Raw genomic sequence first — 22,517 nt, forward strand, 5'->3', positions numbered from 1 at the left:
CCCAGAGCTGCAGTCACTATTCTGTTCTTTCATTATGTCTATACTCCAGTCACATCCAGAGCTGCAGTCACTATTCTGTTCTTACATTATGTCAGTCTTCCACTCACATACAGAGCTGCAGTCACTATTCGGTTCTTACATTATGTCTATACTCCAGTCACATCCAAAGCTGCAGTCACTATTCTGTTCTTACATTATGTCTGTACTCCAGTCACATCCAGAGCTGCAGTCACTATTATGTTCTTACATTATGTCTGTACTCCAGTCACACCCAGAGCTGCAGTCACTATTATGTTCTTACATTATGCCTATACTCCAGTGACACCCAGAGCTGCAGTCACTATTATGTTCTTACATTATGGCTGTACTCCAGTCACACCCAGAGCTGCAGTCACTATTCTGTTGGTACATTATGCCTATACTCCAGTCACACCCAGAGCTGCAGTCACTATTCTGTTCTTACATTATGCCTATACTCCAGTCACACCCAGCGCTGCCGTCACTATTCTGTTCTTACATTATGCCTATACTCCAGTCACACCCAGAGCTGCAGTCACTATTCTGTTCTTACATTATGCCTATACTCCAGTCACACCCAGCGCTGCCGTCACTATTCTGTTCTTACATTATGCCTAGACTCCAGTCACACCCAGAGCTGCAGTGACATTATGCCTAGACTCCAGTCACACCCAGAGCTGCAGTGCCAGTGTCACTCCCCAGTGCCTGTCTCGTCCTACCATTACACACACTGGCTACCTATCAGACCCGTTTTGTCGGGGTCCCTGGGTGACAGTGGGTCCCGGTCCTGTGACCATACGGCACCGTGCTCGGTATGTAGCCCTGTCCCCATCAGGAGGCCCCAGCACAGCGCCACCCCCGGCTCTCAGTGGTACTGCGGGCTCCACAGGTCGCGGGCATCCTCAGCCCGATGCACAGCGCTGCCTATGGGGCAGTAGCCCGCACAGTTCTTGTGTTCCCATGGATCGCTATGGGAACAAAGCCGGCAGTGACCCGGCCGGTACGAGTGTGCTGCCAGCACTGTGGCTCTGCGCTGCCATGACCGGAGTGCTACATGTCTGCCATGTCCCTGCTCAGCCCCACACACGGCGCAGCCTCCCAGTACTGACAGACCGGAGCCAGTACTGCCCCATTCCTGCGGGGGGCGGGCTTCACGGTACGGCCCTCCATCCTGCGGACGTGGAACCCAAAACAAACCAGCCCATTGCTCTACCTGAAGGGTTAACTATAGCTCCTCCTCAGCCCATTGCTCTACCTGAAGGGTTAACTATAGCTCCTCCTCTTCTGCAGCGTCATTGGACATGCCGCTGTCACCCTCTCCTGTAGATTGGCTCTGATTGGCTGTAAGATTTGACACCTCACGCCCCCTCTCCTTTCACTCTCTGGCTTCCCGCGCACTGCACTTGCCAACCACATGGCCCCGCCCAGTACATTCTGTGATCTGTATAATTGGTCCCTTCAGACGCCAGTCATTACTATTCCCCGCCCACACGGTCGGCTTTTCTTTCTAAGGCCAGCAAAGCTTCAGAAAAACTCCTTGCGTCATTATTGGCAGCTTGCCCTTGTGCCCTACTGGCTTTCCTTCTTGTCGCTCAACGCTTCGGAAGCTGTGATTGGCTGTCCTGGCCTTCACTCCTACAGTGGGCGGGCTGGCGTTCCGTCCGGCCCTGGCTGCGCCGTTGCTGAGGGGAGGAGGAGGAGGGGCCTCCATCTTTATTTCTTTGTTTCAAACCCTTTAAACTCGTTACTATCGGTTTCTTTCCATGCGTTTATCGGCGCGTTTCCGGGCGGGTAGCCCCTAGTAAGCACCGGAGCCGGTGTGAGCGGTGTCTGGACGGACGGGGGAGGCCTCGGGCGGCGGCAGCTGGAGGAGGTGGACACCGGGAGAATGAAGCGGCGGAATGCTGATTGCAGTAAACTCCGGCGCCCGTTAAAACGGAACCGAATCACTGATGGAATCTACGGCAGGTGAGCGGGGACGGCGCGGTGAGGCGGCCAGCCGTGTAGGCCGTGAGGGAAGCCTGGGCCTGGCCTGTCACTGAGTGGGGCACACATGGCCGGCTGTGTCAGTGCCAGCTCCTGGCAGCGGGCGCACTGTGCCATTGGGCTAACTGGGCAGCCAGAAACTTCTCCCCGGGGTCCTCATTAATCCGCCACGTTAGCATTGTCCCCCCAAGCAAAGCCTTCCTCACCTCCGCCAGGTCCAGCTCTGAGGCTGCACCGCTGCTCCCGGTGACTGTCTGCAGCGCTGACGCCACTACATCTGATACCCGAGCTCAGCAGTTCTTCCGGAGTTGCTGAGCTCACTGATTGGCTGCAGCGCTGTTATGTGACAATAACAGACCCCAGGAGCCTCTGCACTAGGCGGCCATGTGTTTCTCTTTGGGGGCAATGTAGGTTTTCATTAGTCCTAGGCAAGTGACTGGAGAGCTGTGTGTTACTGAATACATGCAAAGATCTACTGTTTCTTTAAGGGGCTGCCTGGAGCTAAACGACTGATGACTTGTATGTCGGCTAGGTCCTTCATATAAGACTTGTGCACCTCACGGATCGGCTGGCACTGAGCAATGTGTGCCAGCTGCCTGGCAGTACCGTACTTTATCGCCCCAAACCATGTGCTGATCAGTGACCACAACAATCTTGCATTGATGACCTGCCCTATGGATACAGCATCCCTTGCTTAGTCTCAGGCCCCCTTTAAGTCAAAGAACGATCTGATAATCTGGTTCCTGCTCGGCGAGATAAGATGAGACATCTCCTAACACTAGCACCAGTCATCTGAGAAGCAATCACCAGTTGTGAGCTCTTCTGCTGAAAAACAGACGGTAAAGTCTTATGTTACTTAAAGTTGTAGTCCCCCTTTATGTTTGTCATCTGTGGTCTATTATGAAACATGGATGGCTCATTCACTGCAGAAAGCACCATTTTACCTGAAAAATGAGCCAGGCCCAGGGAGAAGAGGTTCCCTTGTGGCTCGTCTGACTCGACTGACCGGTCTCTTCCTATGACCGGTCTCTTCCTATGACCGGTCTCTTCCTATGACCGGTCTCTTCCTATGACCTGTCATGTTGGGCAGGAAGGTGATGGGCGCTGCCCACAGACTCTTCTTATGGTAGCTGGACTCCTCTTTCTGCTGCCGTGTTTGAGGAAGATGAGGCTTTTTAATGAACCAGTCTTGTGTTGCCCAAGGTTTAGGTAATATAGTGACTGACCGGTTCCCTTTAGTTCTTGCCTAGGATTAAAAGGGTATTCCGATCTCCAAGATCCTATCTCAATATGTAGTAGGTGTAATAAAATAGTTAGCAAATACATCCGATTAGAAATGTATTTTAGTTCTTCTGATTAGCTGCGTTACCCCATGTGCATTGTAGTAGCTTAGTTATCCATAGTTGTGACCACTAACAGCTATCACTAGATCAGTAGTTGTAACCATGCCCTGCACATGGCGTAAGCGACATAGCTAATCAGAAGAACTATACTACACTTCTAAGCAGAGGTATTTTCTAATATTATCATTACACTTGCTACATATTGGGATAGGATCTTGAAGACGGGAATATCCCTTTAATATCGTTATAGTATAATTTCTCCCACCAAAGGTGTAACTTTTAACGGGGGTTTCCTAGTTTAAGGGAAAATGTCACATGGTGATGTCTGCTAAGAGCATCTAAGGCTATGTTTCCATATTACATTTTTGGTGAGCCTTTTTTTTTGCCATGCATATTTTTTGAAAAAAATATAAGTAACCTATTTTATATAGGGTCTAAGGGGTAGCGTTTCTCCTTATGGAGAGTGACATACCAGCTGGCTTGTCAAGGTAAGGAGGCTTATTCGCCGTGCAATGCTCCTCTGGGAATTTAAATATGCAAATTGCCTCTTCAGAGAAAAAGAGGACTTAACTCTATAGCGCCACCTGTTGGAAGTAGCGATCCTACAAGTCACAATCAACCCTTTAACGAGTCGTGCAATATGACTTAGGATAAAAGACAATTTGGTTTTTATCCTAAGTCATATTGCTCGACTCGTTAAACGGTTGATTGTGACTTGTAGGATCGCTACTTCCAACAGGTGGCGCTATAGAGATAAAGTCCTCTTTTTCTCAGAAGAGGCAATTTGACTATTTTATATAATGAGTGCAGGAAATCTGCAGCATCAAAAGCGCATCATGGGCATGGGAACGTAGCTCAATGGGTAAAGTTTCTTCTTGTAGAGAGTGGCACATTGCCTTTTGGGAAACTTATAGGCCATACAGTGACAACGGGAATGTAAATCTGCAAACAACCTCCTAACAGGGGAAGAGGTCAGGAAATGAGAATCCTAAAAATGGACCATCTGAAGAGCCTTAGGCTGGTTTCACACTTGCGTTTTGATCTGCAGCGTTTAAAAAAAAAAAAAAAAAACGCATGTGGTGAAAAAACGCATGTAAACGCGGCAAAACACAGCGTTTTTTAGACGCATGCGGTTTTGCATGCAGAAAAAAACGCGGCATTTTGCCGCGTTTACATGCGTCTTTTCCTGCGTTTGCGGATTTAAACGCATGCTGAGAAGTGGGTGACAGCTGCCAATCATCAAAATCAACTAGAAAACCCACTATAAACAGAAATGGTTAGGGTTAGGATCCCTAGTAACCCTAGGGACCCTAACCCTAGGGACCCTGATCCTAACCCTAGGGATCCTAACCCTAAGGGTTAATGTTACACTACCTTAGGGTTAGTGTTAGGATCCCTAGTAACCTTAGGGTTAGGGTTTTCTTGTTTTTTCTTGTGTTTAGAGTTTTCTTGTTGTCTTGTGTTTTTCTATAAAAACACATGCGTTTTTAACGCAAGCAAACGCATGTGCTTAAAAACCCATGCGTTTACATAGACAGCAATACATTTTTTTGCCGCGAATAAATGCATGCGTTTTTTTGCGGCAAAAAAACGCAGCTAGAAATTACTACAGGTTGCATTTCTGCAACTAAACGCACTCGTCAAAAAACGCATGCGTTGCCGAAAACGCGTCAAAAAGCATGCTAAAAAACGCATGCATTTTTAATGTTAAGTATAGAAAAAAAACGCATGCGTTTTTTAGCGCTAAAAACGCTGCAGATCAAAACGCAAGGGTGAAACCAGCCTTACTGCATGACCTGGAACTGAAGACGTCATTTGCAGACGTGTTTCAGATGGCTTTGAACTAGTGAGGGGCTAGCACAAGAACTGGGAGAGAGGCCTCTGACAGATTCTACTTGTGAACGTAGGGAGACTTATGGCCAATGCTTCCCTGGGACTAAAGGGCCTCCAAAAGGTGCTACTAATGTCCCTGTCCCCCAATGAAGAGGCCACCTTCACCCTGCAGTGTTTGTAAGGCAACTAGCACTGGGTCTAATATGGGAGAGGTGCAAATCTTTCCACGAGAATATTTTTCTGTGATTTGCAAAATCCGGACCTCCATCTGGCTATGTGAAAGTCACCGAATGTTCGATGAAAATGTCCGAACCGTTGCATCTAGTTGTCATCAGTAGCCATTTTCCTGGGAAGTGCTGGTTCACCATCGCCACACCTGCAGTGGAAAGTGCCCTCTGACTTTCCATCTAGGAGGGTGTATGGTTTCATTAAAAATGTGGCTGTAGCTAATGGTGCTTTTAACCCCTTAATGACAGCAATACGTGTTTTAACTGACCTGAGATATGAGAATAGCCTCCCCATACAGGTGTCAATCCAGCAGCTGTCAGCTGTACACTATAGCTGACAACGTGCTGCATCAGCCACGATCAGTGTTGGCACCGTCCAAATCTGTTTAACCCCTTAGATGCTGCTGTCAATAGTGACTACATCATTATAAATGGTTAACAGAGTGTGGGGGCTTCCTGTTTGTCCCCATCGGTCCCCAGAGATCATGATTGTGTGGTCCTGATGTTTGCCATGGCAATTCACAACCAAATTCTGGCCTTAGAGTCTGCCGGCTGTAGTGACCTGTTCAGAAGTTAGAGGCAGTTAGGTGGTAAAAAGACACATTTTCATTTCTGTCATGTCACTTTGCATTAATTCCTGAAAAGCACCTGAAGGGTTAATAAACTACCTGACAGCCGTTCTTTTAATATGTCAGGGGGTGCTTTTTTTTAAATGGTATAAGTTTTGGGGGTTTCCTAATATATGGGTCCACTAAAGGCACTTTAAATTTTTTTAGGGACTTATCCAGGTTTAATTTTGTAAATTTTCTTGAAAAAATGAAAAATGACTGCTACATTTTTAAACCTCCTAAAATGCTAACAAAGTAAAATAACATTTTACAAATGGTGCTGATGTAAAGCAGACATGTGGGAAATGTTATTTATTAATGGTTTGCTGTGGTATGGCCATCTGGATTAAAGGGATAATCATTCAAAGCTTGAAAATTGCTAATTTTTTAACATTTTTCTTAAATTTCTGATATTTTTTTATAAATAAACACAAAACATATCAACCTAAGTGTACGATTATCATAAAGTATAATGTCGCCAAAAAACAGTCTCAAAATCACTGGGATTTGTTGAAGGATTACAGAGTTATTACCACATAAAGTGACACTGGTCAGATTTCAAATATTTGGCTCTGTCACTTAAGGTACCGTCACACGAAGCGACGCTGCAGCGATAGCGACAACGATGCTGATCGCTGCAGCGTCGCTGTTTGGTCGCTGGAGAGCTGTCACACAGACCGCTCTCCAGCGACCAACGATGCCGAGGTCCCCGGGTAACCAGGGTAAATATCGGGTTGCTAAGCGCAGGGCCGCGCTTAGTAACCCGATGTTTACCCTGGTTACCAGCGTAAAAGTAAAAATAACAAACAGTACATACTCACCTGCGCGTCCCCCGGCGTCCGCTTCCTGTACTGTGTGAGCGCCGGCCCTAACAGCAGAGCGGTAACGTCACCGCTGTGCTTTTACTTTCACTTTAGGGCCGGCGCTCAGTCAGAGCAGGAAGCAGACGGCAGGGGACGCGCAGGTGAGTATGTACTGTTTTTTTTTTTTTTTACTTTTACGCTGGTAACCAGGGTAAACATCGGGTTACTAAGCGCGGCCCTGCGCTTAGTAACCCGATATTTACCCTGGTTACCAGCGTAAAACATCGCTGGTATCGTTGCTTTTGGTGTCAAACCTGACGATACACGCCGGTCTGACGACCAAATAAAGTTCTGAACTTTATTCAACGACCAGCGATATCACAGCAGGATCCAGATCGCTGCTGCGTGTCAAACACAACGATATCGCTATCCGGGACGCTGCAACGTCACGGATTGTTGTCGTTCTCGTTGTAAAGTCATTTCGTGTGAAGGTACCTTAAGGGGTTAAAATGTCTCTGCTGCTCCTGCCGGAACAGGCAGGGGTCCTGGCTACAACATATGCCCGCTGCTCTGGGTAATGTGCAGTAGTTTGTGAGTATTTTGACCAACCTCACAAACAGTACACTTGACCATAAACACATATTACAGTGAAATTTGCAGCTTTAATCGCGTGATTTATTTTCTCACTCAAGTTTCTGTTAAGAACTGTGGCCTGATCTCAAGAGATAATCCCTGGCCATTTTGGCTCCCTGTATACAAATATTGGCACCATGGTAAAGGTCCTGTCATGTCTCTGCTCTTGTGTACGCAGGCATAATGACTAATGTGATGGCACCTTTCCAGGGCTCTTTTTGGGACTCCCTTGTTACTGAAGCATCGGTGGGTGACATTTAGCATCTGTTTTCAGCAGCTACAATAGTTTGTGGTGGCTCTGCTGTCATGACGTTGTTTGAGCTTTCCCAGGCCGTGCTAAATGCAGAAGTGCACTTTGGATGGTATCAGGACTCTGATACTACCCTCAAACATGGCAGATACCCATGTGTATGTTGCCCAAACAGACGATTGCGTACACCAATTCCTCTTTATCATCAGAATTGAATTTCTGAAAGATGTGATGCAATAACATGAAGGACTGATGTGTGAAAGCTGTTGCTTCAGGCTACACACCATTTTCTGACCCCTTTATCCGGTTCAGTCACACTACAGACCTCCTTAAAGGGAACCTGTCAGCAGATTTTGCCGCTATAAGATGCGGCCACTGCCTCTCAGGGCTTATATGCAGCATTCTATAATACTGTAAATAAGCCCCCGTCCAACCTGCAAGTGAAGAACGGGGAGGGGGGGGAGCAGTTCCGTCCGATGGGTGTCCCGAGTCCGGCGCCTCCCATCTTCTTGCAACGCCGACCTCCTGCTTCTTCATGGGTCCCTGGCATCCCGCCCTGTGCATGTGTACTGATCTGCCCTCTTGAGGGCAGAGTAAAGTGCTGCAGTGCGGAGGGCCTCTCTGACCTTTCCCACTGCAGTACTTTACTCTGCCCTCAACAGGGCAGATCCGTACACATGCGCAGGAGCACGATGCTGGGGAGCGAGGAAGCAACAGGAGGGCTACATCGCAAGAAGATGGGATGCACTGGACATGCGACACCCATCAGACCGGACTGCCCCCCGGGTAAGTATAATAAAACTTATTTTATTTGGACTCCCATGACAGCAGCACGAGAGAAGGGATCCGCCCTTCAGGAACAGGAAACCTACATATACAAAAGGGCGGCACCTCTCCCACGCATCAGTTGGTTTCCTGTTCCTGATGGGACGGGTTCCTACAGACTACAGGAACGTCGGATCCCAGGCCCGGCCGGTCGGTTCAGGTAGCGGGGGGGTCTCCTACCTCGTCCGGTATGGGGGTCCTGGAAGTGCCACGGTGGTCCTCGATGGACAGCACGTCTGTGAACGAGCAGCAGGGAGCGGGGTCCGGAGGATCGCCGTCTCCGGAAGTGGGGTGAGTATATTGCCTGTGTCTCTGCGGCTTCCCACGGTGCGGAAGTGGGCTCCAGCTGGGTCCAGCGTGTGGCGCGGTGCATCCTGGCTCTCTCCTCGGCGTTCTAGGGCAGCCTCTGACACGTTCTGCGTCATTGGGGTCGCCTGTGTGACGTCGGGGGCAGAGTTGGCAGGCACTTCCGGGTCACCGCGGGGAATCCGGGGAAGAAATGTATGAGTAAGGCAAAACACAGGGAATGCGCCCTCTGTGGATGCACTCTACCGGACTCTTGTCCAAAAAAGTTATGCCCCCCCCCTGTATCCAGCAGACGGTGGCAGAAGATACTCCTAATTTCACTGCGAGTTTGAAGGACATCATCAGGACAGAAGTGAGGGAGTCCATAAAATCCCTGACTCAAGGGGAGAGTTCCAGGTGGATGGATCCTCCAGAACCAGATTCATCGGCGGGTCATGCGGAATTTGATAATTCCTCTGATTCATCCCCCTCTGCTTCTTCATCAGAGGAAAACTCAGGTCTCTTCTGCCTGCTCCTGGACAAACTTGTAAAGGCAGTTAGGGGAACAATGGGGATATTAGAGCCTGGGACGGATCTATCCTTACAGGACGTCATGTTCAAGTGTTTGGATCAGAAAAAAACGTAATTTTTTTTCCCTTGAACGAAAAAATTCAGGGACTGATTCTCCATGAGTGGAAGAGGCAGGAAAAAAAGGGTTCCATACCTCCGGCTCTCAAGCGGAGATACCCCTTTGATGACCCGGTCGTTAATACTTGGGACAAAGCCCCTAGGTTAGATACAGCGGTATCCAAGGCATCAAAGAAATCTTCACTACCCTTTGAGGACATGGAGACCCTGAAAGATCCCCTGGACAGAAAGGCAGATGTCTTCCTTAAAGGAACTTGGGAGATGGCAGCCGGATTCCTTAGACCAGCAGTCACATCCACCTGCACGGCTAGATCAATGATGGTCTGGTTGGACCAGCTTGAGACTCAGTTAAAGGAGGGTACATCTCGGAAGACGATTCTGGGGGTCCTTCCAACAATCCAGGAAGCCGCGGCATTACTATCACATGCCTCAGTGGACTCGGTTAGGATGGCGGCAAGAGCAGCGGGTCTTTCCAACGCGGCCCGCAGAGCTCTGTGGTTAAAATGCTGGCTAGGGGGCATCCATAAACGAGATCCAAGCACTGCGTGATTCCTTGTGAGGGGGGAGTACCTTTTCGGCATGGTTTTGGACAATGTGGATAAGGCGGGAGACGAAAAGAAGAGATTCCCCAACTTATCCTCTTCTTACCGGCGCCCTTTCAGTAGGAGAAAGTTTGGCCGGGGGAGACCCACTAAGGACAGTCCCAGATGGGATGACATGAAGAAGCGAGGTAAAGGCTTTATGTTCAGATGTTGTTCTCAAGAATGCAAAAAAACCTTCCAATAACTAGCAGTCCCCGTAGGGGGAAGATTGCCGGACTTCTATCCAGCCTGGTCGCGAATCACCAACAATGCCTGGGTGCAGGGTGTCTTCATCAGGACTTAAACTTGAATTCCGCACTACTCCAGGGGATAAATTCAAGTTAATTCCTTTCCGCTCTTCCCATCTAGAGCAATCTGCCATGGAGGATGAAGTAGTTAAGCCGTGTCATAAAGGGGTCCTGAGGGAGCATCCGGAATCTGAAAGGGGTAGAGGTTTTTACTCTCCCCTGTTTTTGGTCCGGAAACTGGATAACTTTTACAGGACCATCATCAACCTCCGGTCCCTCAATAAATTTGTTATCACTTGCCCCTTTAAAATGGAAACAGTTGGCTCGACAATAAAAATGTTATTTCAAAATTGTTTCATGGCGGTATTAGATTTAAAGGATGCTTATCATGTGCCTTTTTACTCACACTATTAGCGTTTCCTGAGAGTGACAGTATCCTTAGAGGGCTTGGTCCTTCATTTTCAGTTTGTAGCCCTCCTCTTTGGCCTGTCAGTCACTCCACGAGTCTTCACTAAATTAATTGCCGAGGTCATGGCCCACCTTCGGGAGTCAGGCATCCTAATTGTCCCCTAGTTAGACGACTTCCCAATCATAGGCAGTTCGGCTGATCATTGCTTTTCACAGGTAACAAGATCAAGGTCCACTCTGGAACAATTAGGTTGTCAATAAACTCAGAAAAATCACGTTTACAACCTGTAAAAGTTCAACTATTCCTTTGTCTCGTATTTGATTCTGTAAATCAAGAATGTCGCCTACCACCTGACAAAATTGTTCGCCTTCGTCACCAGGTTTCTCGGGCAGTAAATAGGCCCTCTATGACCCTTAGACAAGCCATGTCCCTGTTATATTCCCTAATATCCTGTATCCCGGCCGTCAAGTGGGCTCAGCTACACACAAGGGCCCTTCAGATGGATATTTTAATTAATGACAGAACCCTGGGGGGGTTTTCTGCAGGGCAAAATGACACTGGGTCCATCAACCATAAGTTCCTTAAGTTGGTGGCTTAACAAGGATACCTTGGCCTCTGGTTCCCTGGGAAAATCGTATATCATGTATAATAATCACAGATGCCAGTCCTTCAGGGTGGGGGGCCCACATGGAGGATATTGTGGTCCAAGGTCAGTGGGATTCCCAGATAGAAACGTCATCTAACTTGAAGGAATTATCAGCGGTAGAACCATCGGTTAAAAAAACTCCTTGTGTACCTACAGCATCACCGTGTCAGAATTCTATTGGACAACCAGGTGGCAGTGGACTACATCAACCACCAAGGTGGGACCCGATCCGAGCCCCTGATGGAAATTATAAAACGCCTTTTCCAAGTGGCGGAAAGACATTTACTATCTTTAACAGCGTTACACATAAGAGGAAAAGACAATGCCAAGGCGGACTTTCTAAGCCGCAACATATTAAGGCAGGGAGAATGGTCTCTAAATGGAGCCATCTTCAACCAGATTGTCCGCATCTGGAGTCTGCCAGAGGTAGACCTTTTTGCCACCCAGAGAAACAGAAAAGTAAATCAATTTTGTTCTCTGAATCCAGTGGAGAAACCTCTTAGTGGACCCCTTCCTGAGAATCTGGGACTTTAACAAGGCCTATGCATTCCCTCCGCTATCACTGTTGCCTCTGGTAGTGAGGAAGATCAGGGAAGACAGAGCGAGGATTATACTAATTGCCCCCTTCTGGCCCAGAAGGGCTTGGTTCTCGTGGCTAAGAACTACAGTACAGACCAAGAGTTTGGACACACCTTCTCATTTAAAGATTTTTCTGTATTTTCCTGACTATGAAAATTGTACATTCACACTGAAGGCATCAAAACTATGAATTAACACATGTGGAATTATATACTTAGCAAAAAAGTGTGAAACAATTGAAAATATGTCTTATATTCTAGGTTATTCAAAGTAGCCACCTTTTGCTTTGATGATTGCTTTGCACACTCTTGGCATGCTCTCATCAGCTTCAAGAGGTAGTCACCGGGAATGGTCTTTCAACAATCTTGAAGGAGTTCCCAGAGATGCTTAGCACTTGTTGGCCCTTTTGCCTTCACTCTGCAGTCCAGCTCACCCCAAACTATCTCGATTGGGTTCAGGTCTGGTGACTGTGGAAGCCAGGTCATCTGGCGTAGCACCCCATCACTTTCCTTCTTGGTCAAATAGCCCTTACACAGCCTGGAGGTGTTTGGGGTCATTGTCCTGTTGAAAACTAAATGATGGTCCAACTAAACGCAAACCGGATGGAATAGCATGCAGCTGCAAGATTCTGTGGTAGTCATGCTGGTTCAGTATGCCTTCAATTTTGAATAAATCCCCAAGAGTGTCACCAGCAAAGCACCCCCACACCATCACACCTCCTCCTCCATGCTTCACGGTGGGAACTAGGCATGTAGAGTCCATCTGTTCACCTTTTCTGCGTCGCACAAGGACACGGTGGTTGGAACCAAAGATCTCAAATTTGGACTCATCAGACCAAAGCACAGATTTCCACTGGTCTAATGTCCATTCCTTTTGTTCTTTAGCCCAAACAAGTCTCTTCTGCTTGTTGCCTGTCCTTATCAGTTGTTTCCTAGCAGCTATTTTACCATGAAGGCCTGCTGCACAAAGTCTCCTCTTAACAATTGTTGTAGAGATGTGTCTGCTGCTAGAACTCTGTGTGGCATTGACCTGGTGGCTAATCTGAGCTGCTGTTAACCTGCGATTTCTGAGGCTGGTGACTCGGATAAACTTATCCTCAGAAGCAGAGGTAACTCTTGGTCTTTCTTTCCTGGGGCGGTCCGCATGTGAGCCAGTTTCTTTGTAGCGCTTGATGGTTTTTGCCACTGAACTTGGGGACACTTTCAAAGTTTGCCCAATCTTTTTGGACTGACTGACCTTCATTTCGTAAAGTAATCATGGCCACTCATTTTTCTTTACTTAGCTGCATTTTCTTGCCATAATTCAAATTCTAACATTCTATTCAGTAAGACTATCAGCTGTGTATCCACCAGACTTCTGCACAACACAACTGATGGTCCCAACACTATTTATAAGCCAAGAAATCCCACTTATTAAACCTGATAGGGCACACCTGTGAAGTGAAAACCATTCCAGGTGACTACCTCTTGAAGCTCATCAAGAGAATGCCAAGAGTGTGCAAAGCAGTTATCAAAGCAAAAGGTGGCTACTTTGAAGAACCTAGAATATAAGACATATTTTCAGTTGTTTCACACTTTTTTAAGTATATAATTTCACATGTGTTAACTCATAGTTTTGATGCCTTCAGTATGAATGTACAATTTTCATAGTCATGAAAATACAGAAAAATCTTTAAATGAGAAGGTGTGTCCAAACTTTTGGTCTGTACTGTATGTCGGTCTGCGATCCCTGGGCACTTCCGGATCTCCTCTCCCAGGGACCAGTCAACCATCCACGAGTAGCAGGACTCCACTTGACGGTGTGGAATTTGAAAGGGCATTAAGTGACAAAGGTTTCTCCCCAAATCTAATAACCACCCTACTGAAAAGTAGAAAGTTAATCACTACTAAAATTTATGTCCGAACCTAAAGACAGTTTCTAGCCACTTCTGACTTTAAGATCGAAGAGGGAGTACCTATAGGACAGATTCTAGAATTTCTTCAGAGGGGTCTAGAATTAGGTCTTGCCACTAGTACCCTTAAAGTGCAAGTTTTGGCCGTTGGTGCCTTATTTAGGCTACGTTCACATTTGCGTTGTGCGGTGCAGCGTCAGCAACGCACAACGCAAATGTAAACGCATGCACAACGCAGCGTTTTGTGACACATGCGTCCACTTTTGCATGGCTTTTGGCGCAGAAAAAACTGCATCATGCAGCGTCCTCTGCGCCCTGACGCATGCACCACAGTGACGCATGCGTCACAAAACGCAAGTGCAACGCATGTCCATGCGCCCCCCCATGTTAAATATAGGGGCGCATGACGCAGGCGTCGCCGCGGCTGCGCCTGACGCAACGCTAATGTGAACTTAGCCTTAGCTGCGACATCGCTAGTAACTACTGGGTCTCCAGATTCATAAAGGCAGCTGGTAGATCTAGGCCCAAGGTGTGTATCGTAGGACTTGAGCTTAGTCCTTTCGGCATTGATGGAGGCCCCGTTTGAACCCATGGTATCTGCCTCTATTAGGATTCTATCCCTCAAAGTGGCCTTTTTAATAGCTATAACATCAGGGCGTAGGATCAGTGATATTCAAGCACTCTCTAGGATTCCTCCTTAGATGCACATATTGAATGACAGGGTAGTGTTTAGGCCAGACCATGCTTACTTGCCAAAGATTACCTCAGACTTTCACAGATCACAAGAAATAGCCCTTCCATCCTTCCTCCCGAGTCCTACTAATCAGAAGGAGGAGAAACTTCACACGTTAGAGATTAGATCTTTAATATACGGTAGTATCTATCTGTCACTAATTCCTGGAGGAAAGACTATGCCTTATTTATATCCTTCCAGGGCTCTAGAAAGGGTCATAGTCTCAAAATGTACGTTAGCGAGATGGATTAGGGAGGCTATCTCTCTAGCTTATACAGCAAGTGTCAGTCCGGCTCCACAGAATTTAAGGGCGCAGTCTACTCAAGCTATGGCATCCTCATGGGCAGAAAGGTCTGGAGTATCCATCAACCAGATTTGTAAGGCGGCTTCATGGTCTTTCCCGTCCACCTTCTTTAACCATTATAGATCGGACATGGGTGCTTCCTCAGATCTTACCTTTGGGTTAAGGGTGCTGCAGCCTGTAGTCCCTCCCTAAGCTAGTTTTACATCTCTGTAATTCTCTTGTGGTGCTGTCATGGAAGTCCAAATAACGCATTAAGTTGCTTACCGGTAACTGCATTTTTTTGGAGGCCCATGACAGCACTCTTAGTTCCCTCCCTTAAAGTATGGGTGCGCACTTCTTCCACTTAAAAGTTTTCACATGGGTGACTTGTGTTAGAGTTGTATATATTTTATGTGCCATTAACCTTGGTGGTCCTCTCAAGCTCTGTAATCCAACTGATGCGTAGGAGAGGTGCCGCCCTTTTGTATCTGTAGGTTTCCTGTTCCTGAAGGGCGGATCCCCTCTCTCGTGGTGCTGTCATGGGCCTCCGAAAAATGCCATTACCGGTAAGTAATTTAATGCTTTCTTCACTTGCAGGTCTGACCAGGGGCTTATCTACAGCATTATAGAATGCTGTACATAAGCCCTGAAAGGCAGTAGCCGCATCTTATAGCGGCAAAATCTGTGGACAGGTTCCCTTTAAACATCAGACTGCTGCACAGGAGCGTGCTATTACAAAATGGCTACTGAATTATTAATGCATGGTAATGATGGAATAAGGGGTCCGAGCGATCATCACTGGCCTGTCTAATTAATTTCTGACTACCTTGATGTTCCCTCCTATACAGCTTGCCTGTTGGCCAAATGTTGGTGTGGCCGATCATTTGTCCGCCAGCTAGCTCTCCCATACACAGGAGCGCTCACTACAAAGTGCTCATGTCTTCCATGAGAGCCACGGTCAGACAACCTGGGTGGCGGCTTATCTGTATGAAGGCAAATGAATCAGCAGTCTGAAATCAGACCTATTGGATCCCTGTGGTCTGTGGACCCCATACACATTTGACTGTTGGTTAAACCCATCGATATTAGCAGGTTCAGCTGTCATTAGTCTATGGTATGTGGCGAGCTTCAGAGTAATCAGCAGTAATGGTAATATCTTAAGTCATTGACTTCACAATATCATTGACTGGCTTTCTTGGATCGGTGGGCATCTGACACTTTCACAAATCAGCTGTTATCAGCTTCAACTACTAGCAAAGTTTACAGACTCTGCAATTATTATTTTTTTCTTTTACTGATCAACTTTTGTTTCATCTATAGGACTAAATGGCGGAAATCTACAATGCAGAACTGTGGTAAAAAGGATGTAGTGTTGACACCCAGCACACTCCAACAGTAATTGTTCAGTAATAAGACAAATCGTTCAATTCCAATCGTTACTTTTATTACTGTTGTAGCAAGATATTAGCTACATGGGTAAATAGAGGATCCAATTTTCTCATTGAAGCCCGGATTGCTGCCTCATCATTTCTAGAATTTACATATATATTACTGTAGTTGTGTAACTTGTGGATATGAGCTGGTAGAGTGAAGGCGAAAGCCATTAGTTTATTTCTTATTCTTAAATGGCTGTCAACCCGAGCAGATGGTGAGCTCTCAACATGACAGCTTAGCCTGACCATTCCTGAAAATGAGCTGTAAACCAGTATAGAAGAGGTGCGTAGCCTCATGATGGTAGAGGATCTTTGGCACAGGAAGACCTCCAGGTGTATATATCTGATGTATCCACAGTGCTCCGTTCTTGTTGAGATAGACTTTTACTGTGTAAGAAAATGCTTTTCTTTACAGTGAGCCACCTGAAAAAAGTATAGTGTGTGTGGTGTAAGTTTTTACATTGTGCATAAAATGCCATTTTCTACCTGTATGGTGGTACAAGTCTGAGCCCTATGCCGGAGGTTTTAGTCAGTGAGGCTATGTACACACATTGCAGAATTTCTGCAGCAATTCTGCAACTCCCTGCCGCGGGAAATACGCATGCAGAATTGGCATGCATGTTTCTGCTAAAGACTAGCTTTTTACAAGCGTAATTAGCTTGCAGATGGCTAGCATTTTCCAAGCGATCTGTAGCATTGCTTGGAAAACTGACAGGTTGGTCACACTTTTCAAACAGTGTTTTGACAAGCGTGACCAACTTTTTACTATTGATGCTGCCTGTGCAGCATTAATAGTAAAAAGAAAGAATGTTAAAAATAATAAAAAAAATTAAAAATCTTGATATTCTCACCTTCTGGCGTCCCCCGCAGCCTTCTTGCTGCTTTCGATGCTCCCGTTCCCAGTAATGCCTCGCGGCAAAATTAACGTATTGATTTACAGTGTAGGAGCGGCAGATGAATACAGTGCAGGAGCGGCAGACGGGGACCCCATGCTGTTTTTAAAAAATTATTTACCGGTATTTAAATTTAAAAAAAGCATGAGGACCCCTCTATTCTTGATAACTAGCCTTTCTGATAGCTGGGGGTTACAGCCCCCAGCTGTGAGTTTAGGCTGGCTGGCTAACAAAAATAGGGGGGAACCTACACCGATTTATTTAAATTATTTATAGCGCAGGAGCGGCAGATGAATGCTACCATCCACCGCTCCTGCTCTCACTGTAATTAGCGGCTGTAGGTGTCAGATGTTGGGAGCAGTAGTCCCATCAGATCAGCTGACACCAGTAATCGGAAGTGTAAACTTTACCTCCAATCACAGCTGACCGTGTGGGAACTGCGGCTCTCTGACCGGCGGGGATGATTTCCCCACCAATCACAAGCGGTGTTTGCCGTGCATGCATGAGATTTCTGAAATCTCCTAGGCTTTGCTGGTACTGTAAAAAGCAGCTGAAAATTAGTATAAAAAAAGCAAAAAAATGCCCATTGTGATCTTACCCTAAGATGAAGACTTGTAAATTGTTCAGCCTGTTCTGCACACATTAGGCTGCTTTCATCCATTAGGTTTTTCGCCACATGCTGGTTCCGGCATCGCGCCGCAGCGTCCAATCCGGCATATTTAGCAAAACCTGTGGGATCGGATCCGGTTTGTAGCCGGATCAGGCGTCCGGATCCGGCAAGAAACCGGATCCGTTCCATCAGGTTGTTATCCGTTTCGTCCGGTTTTCCATCCGTTTTTTGACTGATTCGGTTTCTAGAAACGCCCCCTGAAAGGCTAAAAGGTGATTGGCCCGCTGAAAACTATATATACAGTGTTTCTACAGCCCATCTGTGACAGGTTTGAGAGGAGCAAGATACAGGGCAAGATGGACGGCATTATTGCGAAGATTTTGCAGAACAACGTGGATTTCATCGTGGAGGCGAATCGATTGAAAGCAATTGTTATTGAGAAGGAGCGAGAGAGACAGCGCGTCATGCGTCTGCACCGACGCCGTTTGTGGATCCACCCCATCACGGCACAGAGAATGATGCGGGGAGTCTTTTCTACTTTATACATGGAGCTACGAGGAGACCCTGACAAGTTTTTCAGCTATGTGCGGATGAAAGCTGAGAACTTTGATGTATTGGTGGAGCGGGTTGAACATCTAATAAGAAGGAGTGATACCTATTGCAGATTCTCCATTACACGGGCTGAGCGTCTGACGGTCACTCTTCGGTAAGCATTCTTTTTGGATCTACTCTTGTAGCACACTTTCATTGATTGATATTTTGAATTTGCAGTAATTTCTGCCTTGCTTTTGTTCACAGATTCCTAGCAACTGGTGAATCCCTGTCTTCACTACATTTTCAGTTCAGACTGGGAATTTCAACCATATCTGGAATAGTGAGGCACACTTGCCGTGCTGTGTGGGACTCTCTGCACGACGAATTCATTCCACATCCCACAACGCAGACATGGTTGGAAGTTGCTGACAGATTCCAGGAAGTGTCAGTTTCCCAATTGCTTGGGCGCGGTGGATGGGAAACACATCCGTATCGTGAAACGGGCTGGTTCTGGATCTCAGTTTTTCAACTACAAAAAGTACTTTTCCGTCGTGCTGATGGCCATCGCCGATGCGGATTACAAATTTGTAGCGGTGGATATTGGGGCGTATGGCCGCTCTAATGATTCTCAAGTTTTCAAACTGTCTTCTATGGGACGGCATTTGTATGGACAAACCTTTCAATCCCCCCCCCCCCCCCAGACCACTGCCTCAAACCTCTGAGCCGCCAATGCCTTTTGTTTGTGTTGGAGATGAAGCTTTTCAGCTTTCAGAACATCTTTTGAAACCCTACTCCAGCCGTGGTTTAAACAATACTAAAAGAATTTTTAACTACAGACTCACACGTGCACGTAGAATGGTGGGGTGTGCGTTTTGGGATCTTAACCGCCAAATGGAGAGTTCTCCTGACATCCATTAACTTGAAGACACACTGGATGAGGTAGTGAAAGCGTGTGTTGTCCTTCACAATTATGTTATATCCAAGGAACAGCTTTCCATTGAGGACCACTCTTCCGAAACCACCTTGGCTGATTATAGCAACCAAACGTACAGAAGCTCTGCCACTGTTTCCAGAATACGGGATCACTTTGCAGAATATTTCACCCGAAGGAAGAATACACTGGCAGGATGAGAGAGATTAAACAATTTGTCTTGAACCTAGTAACTTTATCACCTTTTACCCATGTCATGTACCTGTTTGGTTTTACCTTTTACCCAAGATGTGTACCTGTTTGGTTTTACCTTTTACCCAAGTTGTGCATCAGTTTGGGTTGTACCCAAAGTATTTTACCTCTGACCGGTAAAGCTTGTTTATCCAAAGTGTGTTAATCTATACCTTATGAAGAATAAATACAAGATAGCTGTAAATAACAAACTTTTTTTATTAAATTTTTTTTTTACAATATCCAAATTCAACTTTTATTTGGAAACAAAAACAAATAAATTTCGCAGCGTACAAAACAAACTAAAGATTGGAATAAGTCAGGGTGGAGATAGTGCTGGAGGGGCTGTCGGATAGGGACACTTCGACAGTGGGAGTGTGGAGAGAGGAATGTGTTGGTGGTGGGGAAGGATCAATAGGTAGTGGTGAAGGAGTGGAGAAGGCAATTGACCGGGTGGGCAAGAAAGTGGGATTGGGGTTAGGAATTTGGTAGGATGCAGGGGTGTAGGTGATGTTTTGGGAGGATTGGGAGGCAGAAGCAGTGATGGGTGGAGAAGAGGGTTGGGAAGGAGGTGAAACAGGCTGGTGGTAGTGGCCAGGGAGAGGAGGCGTGGATGAGAAGTGGTATGGGTCGGGATCATCATATTGGTGGGAAGGGGCACGGGTGGGACGCTGGTAGTGTGGCTGGTGGGAAGGGGCACGGGAACGCTGGAAGTGTTGTGGCTGGTGGAACGGGGCACGGGCACGATGTGGGTGATGGTGAGGTTGGTGGGATGGGGCACGGGCAGGCTGGTCGTACGGGTCAGGAGAATGGTAGTGGCTGTAGTGATGGACAGTGGAGGAAGGGGGGGCAGTTGCAGCATTAGTGGCAAGAGTCTCAGCTCTTGAGGCAATGAGCGCTAGAGTAGACTGGCAGGATTCCATTACTTGCATCTGCTGAGAAGCAGATGGCGTCTCCATTTGCTCAAGCACCGACTCGAAAAAAGTATTGTTCGGTGACTGTCTTACCTCTGAACGCATCGTTACCAGAAGTGTATGCATCTCGAGTATACTTTTATTTATAAAATTAAAACCTGCAGCCATTTGCTCGGACAAAACTTTAAGACAGTTCTGCAATGATGCGTTCAGGTGTAAGAACTCGGGGGCATAACTCTGTACCTGACCCAGATGCCGAAGGCGCCCCGGTGCTACAGGTGTACTAGAGGTGGCTGCAGCAGAGGGGTGGGGTACAGGAAACGAGATATCCTCACCAGCAGATACATGCAATGGAACCGTCCAGGATGCTCCAGCGTTCGTGGATGGGACAGAGGGATCCGATGTGTGGGAAGGTGCAGAGTGGGAAGGTGCAGAGGGTTCCTCACTGTCAGTGTCCCTCGGTGGTGGCCTCCTGAGGGATCGCCGCAGAAGGGTTCAACTGTGCTGCAGCCTCCCGACGGTGCTGTGGAACAAAAGAGAAAAACAATTAATATACTGTCATACCATGGCCCTGGCTGAAAGAGCAAAAGAGGTTTAGACATTTGTTAGTGCATGTGGTGGGTAATATTTACCTTCGTGTCACCATCGTTGACCTGAGGAACGACAGGGCTCGGGCATACTTGTATTTGCTCCTGCGTCCTCCAGATCCACTCGGGGCCCGCATCTTTGTTGAACTTTTTCTTAAAGCGATCCCTGATCGACCGCCACCTTTTCACAATCCTCTCACATGTTAAAAAAGGAGAAACACAACGTGGTTAGAAACAATACTTAGAATGCATCAACAAAACTGAACTGTGGATACTTACGCTCTTGATTCTGGGCCACAACATCAAGGTCCTCCCATCTCGATATAAGTTCTTTGCAGATTTGCTCCCAGAGTCGACGGGTCACTGTGATATCAGCATGGCGGCGGTCACCCATATTCCACAGCGGCTCCCTGTCTCGGACAAGATCGATGAGGAGGTCAATATCAAGGCCGACCTCCTCACCGTCAGAATCAGGAGCACGCTGTGAAACATGTTATAAAAAAGGGAAAAATAAATTAACACAAAATTGTAAACATAGAAAACCTCCCCAAAAAAAAGTAAAATAAAATCTTACACGACAACGGCAGCCACGACTCTCACGCCGACGACCCTGGGAGCCACTGGAAGGACCTCTCGATTGAGCACCAGAATCTGAACTCTAGAAGAAAAATAACAAAAATGTTGTGCTTGTAGGTAGCCTTTCTATGTGTTGTGTGCCATGTGATATCTATAATAATTTTTTATGTGTTGTGTGATGTCTGAATGTATCAGTTTGTATGTGTTGTGTTCTATCTGTAAGTATCTAGTGTTGTGTTGTGTGTAGTGTTAGGTTGTGGTTCCGCAATACATGAAAGAAACTTACCAATTGTGAACCCTCTCCATGTCTTTCTCCACCCCTTCCCTCTTCTTCGGGGAGCACCTCTTGGACTATGGCAGCAGCTTCAGCAGCTTCCTACAAAGATGCAAAATGACAAAATACATTAATATACACACACAGACACACGACAGCGAGGGAGCAAGAGAGCAAAATCATGTAACATTTACCTCAGTGCGCTGCCGACGGGGAGGAGGGCTCCCAGAAGAAGACATGTCTGCTCTGGTATGGCTAGCTGGCAGACCTCTGTGGCAGGTAGCTGGCAGACCTCTGTGGCAGGTAGCTGGCAGACCTCTGTGGCAGGTAGCTGGCAGGCCTCTGTGGCAGTAGAGCTGCCTGGCCTCTGTGGCAGGAGAGCTGGATGGGCTCTGTGGCAGGTTCTAGCTGGCAGACCTCTGTGGCAGGTAGCTGGCAGGCCTCTGTGGCAGTAGAGCTGGCTGGGCTCTGTGGCAGGAGAGCTGGATGGGCTCTGTGGCAGGTTCTAGCTGGCAGACCTCTGTGGCAGGTAGCTGGCAGGCAGCTGGCAGGCCTCTGTGGCAGGTAGCTGGCTGGGCTCTGTGGCAGGAGAGCTGGCTGGGCTCTGTGGCAGGTTCTAGCTGGCAGGCCTCTGTGGCAGGTTTATAGCTGGCTCCGCTCTCTTGTGGTCTCTCTGGCTGGCAGTATGGCTGGAAATGAGTGAAG

The 22,517-nt window shown here is 47.1% G+C and overlaps 1 protein-coding gene across 1 annotated transcript in view; it reads left to right on the plus strand.

Moving 5' to 3' along the window:
• The first annotated feature begins 1,453 nt into the window (after positions 1 to 1,453).
• Positions 1,454 to 22,517, plus strand: part of MACO1 (macoilin 1) — an 83,495-nt gene continuing 62,431 nt past the window's right edge. The window contains exon 1 of the mRNA XM_077295921.1: positions 1,454 to 1,986. Coding sequence (XP_077152036.1) covers positions 1,907 to 1,986 — 80 coding nt within the window. The 5' untranslated portion in view covers positions 1,454 to 1,906. The remainder of the gene's footprint in view (positions 1,987 to 22,517) is intronic.

This window comes from Ranitomeya variabilis, chromosome 3, assembly GCF_051348905.1.
Source record: "Ranitomeya variabilis isolate aRanVar5 chromosome 3, aRanVar5.hap1, whole genome shotgun sequence".
In the NCBI taxonomy this organism is placed as follows: Eukaryota; Metazoa; Chordata; class Amphibia; order Anura; family Dendrobatidae; genus Ranitomeya; species Ranitomeya variabilis.